This window comes from Sarcophilus harrisii, chromosome 4, assembly GCF_902635505.1.
Source record: "Sarcophilus harrisii chromosome 4, mSarHar1.11, whole genome shotgun sequence".
Taxonomy (NCBI): Eukaryota; Metazoa; Chordata; class Mammalia; order Dasyuromorphia; family Dasyuridae; genus Sarcophilus; species Sarcophilus harrisii.
The window spans coordinates 19,976,724-19,982,912 of record NC_045429.1 but is presented as its reverse complement, the minus strand read 5'-3'; the positions used below and the strand labels follow the sequence as shown (position 1 = coordinate 19,982,912).

At 39.9% G+C, this 6,189-nt stretch overlaps 1 protein-coding gene across 1 annotated transcript in view; it reads left to right on the top strand.

Annotated features, from left to right (window-relative positions):
- C8A (complement C8 alpha chain) overlaps positions 1-6,189 on the top strand; it is an 85,302-nt gene that overhangs the window by 55,625 nt on the left and 23,488 nt on the right. Inside the window, exons 8-9 of the mRNA XM_012547583.3 lie at positions 2,359-2,475; positions 5,660-5,817. Of these exons, the coding sequence (XP_012403037.1) occupies positions 2,359-2,475; positions 5,660-5,817 (275 nt within the window). The remainder of the gene's footprint in view (positions 1-2,358; positions 2,476-5,659; positions 5,818-6,189) is intronic.

Genomic DNA, 6,189 nt, shown 5'->3' with positions numbered 1-6,189 from the left:
TATGTTCTCCATTTCAAGCCTTTCACAGCTTGACTCCAGATTATCTGTCCAGCCTGATAGCACATTTCCCCCTAATCATGGATGCTGTGCTCAAGTCAAAGTGGATTGATTGTTATTTGCTGTACATGACATTCAATCTCCCACCGCCAGATGTTTGTATGTAAGTTGTTCTCTATGTCTATAATATTCTCCTCATCTCTACATCTTGCAACTCCTTCAAGACTCAACTGAAATATACTTTCCAAGATGGCTTTCCTGATTCTCTGAGTTGTTAGGGACTCTCTAGAGCACTTTCTTTTTACATTGTTTATATCCTGTATTTGCTTATATGAGAACATATTTCACCCCTTCCTTCACACCAATAGAAGGAAGAAGGTTAAGGGTTTTCTCACTTTTACTTTTTCATCCCCAGTTCTAGCATTAATGATTGTTGATAGATTTGATTGAGGTTGAAATGAAATAACACATTAAAGTACTTTTGAAGGGGTAGCTAGGTGATGCAGTGGATAGGGTGCCAGGCACAGAGTTCAGAAGGACCTGAATTCAAATCTGACATCAGATATTTCTTACTTGCTGTGTGGTTCTAGGCAAGTCACTTAACCTTGCTTTCCTCCATTTCCTTATCTGCCAAATAAGCTGGAGAAATGACCAACCATTCTAGTGTCTTTGCCAAAAAAACACCAAAAGGAGTTGCTCAGAAACATGACAGAAAATGGCTAAATTACAACTTTTGTCAGGCCGTCCTGTAAGCATTTATTAAGCATTAACTATGTGTCTGACACTATGTTAGGAGCTGTGGATACAAAGACAAAAGTGAAATAGTCCCTGCTTTCAAGGAACTTATGTTTTATAAGAAATAACCTTTCCTCATTCATGGAACAAAGCAATGGGGCCCTTTCAGGTCTAACATTTGAAGATTCTATTTTGTTGTTGTTGTTGTTTGTTTGTTTTGGTAAGGAAGTTGGAGTTGTGACTTACTTAGGCTCACATAAATAGTCAAGTGTCTAGACAGGATTTGAACTCAGATCCTCCTGACTTCAGGGCTTTATCCACTGTACCATCTACCTGCCCCTACTTCATGATTCTAAGCCTACTCATGTTATAGATGAAAAAATTATGGCCTGTAAAGAGGAAGGAGCTCCCCCTATATTTATGATTTATATTTATTCCTGGAGGTATTACCTACAGGTATACTGGAATTTGTTGAGTAAGAATTCGTCATGGTCAAATGTATATTTTTGATAGCACTTTGACAGCTAAATGGAGAATAGATTGAAGTGGGGGACTTTGGGGGGGGGAGAAATGATGCAGGAAAACCCATTAAAAACCTATCACCTACCCACTTCCTAAAAGGGAGATAATGGACACAAGATGTAGGATGAGATATATATTATCAGACTCAGCTAATTTAGGAATTTGTTTTTCTTGCCCATATATATTTATTTAAATGGTTTAATTTTTCCTTTTATTTAAATAATTGAGGATTCAGGGAGAATTGGTAAGGGTAGCCAAAAGAAAAAATAAAAAGAAGATGGCCATTGGTACATTTTAAAATACCAACTTTAATTTAGTAAAAAGGAAAAAAAAAACAGAACTGATGAGGAAACCTGGAAGAATCACATACAGAATAGTTTTGAATATTACCTATTTAATTTTGTACATTTTAAAAAGTGAGCCGTATATAATAGAGATGCAAAGTTTCCTGACCAATATTTTCCCCTTCTTCCTTTGTTCTGCTATAAAATGTGAAAATATCCACTTTGATGAATAAAATTAAAAAAAAGGAAGTTCTTCAGGAGTTCAGGAAACAGGTGATGACCTAGGACCCAATATAGATTGGTGGCGGGTCAAGAGAAGAATTAGCAAGTGATGAGCTGGAAGGAAAGAATGAGAAAGTTGAGCTGAAGGTGACATTGAAGTTTTGAGGCTGGGTGACTGGGTTACTGGCGTTCCTGAAAGGGTGTTCCTGAGAGTACCAGGGAAGTTAAAAAGAGGCTCAGCCCTGTGATGCATCTAGTGTAATGAGAATACAGTTGCCAAGAGAGAGTCCATGATTTAGGCTTGGTTGTTTTTGACATCAACTATAAAATACATATTTCTCACAGTTTTGTTTTTGTTTTTTAACATGTCTAATTCATGATCGATGACATTTTGTCTTCTACTTTCCACTCTTTTCCTTTTGCTCTCTCCTACTTTCTCTTTCTCTCTCTGACTCTGTGACTCTGTCTCTGTCTTTTTCTCTTTCTGTCTTTCTCTCTCTTTTTTTCTCTCTCTCCCACTCTCTCCTTTTCTCTCTGTCCCTACCCCTTTCCTCCTCTTTCTCCTTCTCTTTCTCCAACTTTGTTTTCCTTTTTCTAGAGGTTACTGATAAAGCTATAAGTTCCTGTTTTGGAGCATCCCTGGGTATCCAATTCAAGATAGTGGAAGGTCACTTGATGGGCTCAAGATGTAAGAAAGATGGAACTCCATCCTACAGTAAGTCCCTCGCAAATGCCTTAATCACTTACCACAAACACCAAATTTCCACATCATCCGTCACCTTCTGGTTTCCAAAGAATCAGAATCTTGGTATTGGAAGAGGCCTCCAAGGTCCAACTCATATCTGTATAAGAATCCCTTCAATAAACAAATTCAACAATTGGGGAGCCAGACTTTGAAGACTTCCAGTGATAGGAGTTTACTATGGCCCAATGCAGCCCATTCTACTTTTGGAGAGCTTTAGGTTGATTTTTTTTTTCTCCTTTGCCTCAGGCTCACATCCACTTCTCAGCAATATCCATCCTTGCTCCTAGTTCTATGAAACCAAGCAGAGTAGTCCAAATCTTCCCCAGGACCACATTTTGAATACTTAGTACATAAAACTGAAAAGGGCCACAGAGAAGTCTCTTTTAGACTTTTCATTTTACAAATGACTGAAATAAAGTAAAAACAGAAGCGATTTGTCCAATGTCACATGACTAATGAGAGGTAGATAGAATTTGAGACCAGGTCTTTTCACTCCAAAGCTCATGTTTGTTCAACCATAAACTGCCTCTTCAGATAGCTCTTGGGCCGTTATAAGTCTTTTCTTCCCCGGGCTTAATGGTTCAAGTTTCTTCAAGCTTTCCTCAGATGGCATGAACCTGATTGAGTTCCTTCACCACACAAGTCGCACTCTTTTGCATGCTCTCCAGATTATCAATATCCTTTCTAGAATATGGTACTAAAAGATTTGGATCTTTGTCTTTCTTTCTTCTTCTATTTTATCAATTTGAAATATTTGTAATTATGCATTCGTAGACATAGGTGAATCTATATCCAATGTCCATTATCACCAGGCTGCCAGGGGTGTGAAGAATTTTTGGACACAAAAATCTCTGGAGCTAAGTTACTGAGTCAAGTATATGAATCATTGAAAGTAGAGATCATTCAATTAATGTGCATTTATTAAGGACCAGCCACAGATTTTTGAAGGGTCAAGCCATAGTGTTATGCTCTCATCCTCTGGGAGGGCAAGGATTAGGCTGAAATTTTTGCATCTCCCTCAGTGCCCAGCATGATAATTTGCAGAAATTAGGCATCTAAGAAATGATATTTGAATTTAAACTTAGTTTAGTCCATTAGACTACTAATGGAGTTGCCCTAGCTTTTCTTGGCCATTCTATCTGATGATTGAATTAGGTTTTTTTCAGGGGGGAAGGTGAGGCAGGAGGAGGGATAGAATTGTGGTCAACAGCTATACGAGGTGAGGCACTAAGTAATTAAAATGTGTTACCAAATGATTGATTCAGTTTCGATCCAATTTCAAGAGTTCGAATGACTTAAATTAATCCAGACTCGGATATTTCCTAAGCAAGAAATACTCCCTCAATTCAATGATCAATCCATCAGGATGAGTCAACCTTCCTCCCAAACAGATCATGACCCCTTAACTTATTTAGTAGACAGTTTTCAAGAACTGCTGTGCCAAAAGAAAGGAGACAAATCACCCTTCAGCTAATTTAAGCACGAGACCCCCTTTTTCACCTTCCATCTTTCCCAGACTCTGGGACCAGAGATTTAAACCCATCCAGCATGGGATCCCTACCTCCCTTTCCAACTTGGGAAGAAATGTCAGAAGTCGGGCCCAATGGCATGGCTTTCAAAAACATAGAGACACTGTGAAACCAGAATCAATCTTCTTTCTGCCTTTCTGTAACTCCCACCTTCTGCTCCTAATTCTACCTTCTGGGGTCAAGAAAATCAAACCTCATCCTTCTCCAAAAGGAATATTCCGATGAATTGACCAGCTGGAAAAAGGGGCTGCAGGGAAAAAAGGATCCTTCCTAGGTGAGAAGGATCCTGGACAGTGACGAAATCTGTAGAGCCACAAGTAGTAGTGAGCCAGAGGACTGTGGGACTGTCACCTTCCTGGTCACCATCAAGGGAAGATCTATAGGAGCACAGTGGGAATTCTATACACATGTCAATACAAAGCCACAATCCTTTCACATAACATTAAACAACTCAAAGGGCATAGAATAGATCCTGCTTATACATGTATAAGCATCCTTGTATTCAGGCTGGGATCCCCTCAGCTAGTTCTCATGAGGGTTCCTAATATTAAGGATAATAACAGCTGACATTTATAGAATACTAAAGTTTGTAAAGTGCTTTCTATACATTATCACATTTGATCCATCCGAGAAGGTAGATATAGTTATTATCCCCATTTCAGGTGAGAAAACTAAGGCTGACAGGAGTTCATTCACTTGCTCATGATTGACTGAGCCTGGATTTGTACTCAGGAGCTCCTGAATCTAAGGCCAGCCCTGTATGGTCACCTGAGCTTCCAGGCTGACTGGCTCTGTATGTAAATCAACTTCACATTCGCCAGTCAGTTGACAAACATGTATTGTCCAGTACACACCAGACCCTGTGCTAGGTACACAGGACACAAGGATTTCTGGGCCAGTGACTTCTGCTTGAACTTCTTCATGTGGCCATCCTAGAGCTAAGTTCTTCCGGTGCACCAGATTGAACCTTTCCTATATTGTAGTTTGCCTATTTGTTGACACAGTTTAGTCCACGTGTGTAAAATTTCCTTTTGGGCCCAGTCATCAGAGTGCTGTCCCAGAGAGAGGCTCTATCCAAACAGAGATAGAGGGAAGGCCTGGATGGGAGTCCTATTGTCCAAACCAAATATTGGAAAGTTCCAAGAACTACAGCAGTAATTTGTATGCGATTATCCTTGTGTCACAAAGCCATTTAATTCATCTGTCCAATATAACTCATCTTTCTGACAGTAGCAGGAGGACCTTTTCCAAACTCTGTATCTTTCCTCAGAGCACAGTGCTCTGCACACAGTAGGTATTTCACAATTTAGTTTTTTTTAAAAGAAAGAAGGAATGGATCGATGAGTTTTCATCACACATCCCTGAGCTTAGCTATTCTGTCTTTGGGCTTACAATGACATTTTCCCATCCCACCAAGCACTCATCACGTTCCCTTTTTATTTCAGTTTCTATTCAGCTTGCCCTGCTGTGAGCTTCTATGTTCATGAGAACAGTACCTATGCTTTCTCTAATTTTCCCTAATTCCCAACAGAATGCTCTGCAGACCTTGGGCATTTAATGAGTTTTTTTTAACTGAAAAGAACTCATATTAAGTCAACTAAACTCGATTTTTCATGTCATGGCAGAAAAGGCCTTGAAAGACATGGGTGTTCAGGACATTATATCACGCGTGCGTGGTGGAATCTCTGGACCAGGCTCTGGCCTTTCCAACAGCTGGGCAGCAGAGACGTATCTTTCCTGGGGGAGGTCGTTAAAGGATAATCCTGCTGTTATTGATTTTGAGGTAAGTCTTTTCTCAGTTGAAGAAACTCCACGGCCAGAAGGAATGAAAGTGAAGCAGACCAAATCATTTCATATTTTTTATTATGAGCCCATCAGAGAACAAGATTAAATGTAACGGGGAGCTGACCTGGTAGCCTCCCCTTTGCTTCACCAGAGGGAGTCCATTTCTCACCCAGAGCCCCTGAAGTGAGCTAGACCAGAAACTTCATATCTGGTCTCTGCCCGGATCCTTCTCAGAGGGCCTTGGCAAGTAAGGCACTGATGGATGACTCCAAGAACTTTCTTGGGGTTGGATTACATTCTATCACTATGCTTCTCATATCCAAAGGAAATATATAAATGGAGAAAGGCTTGTCTATTCAACTGAGTGTCC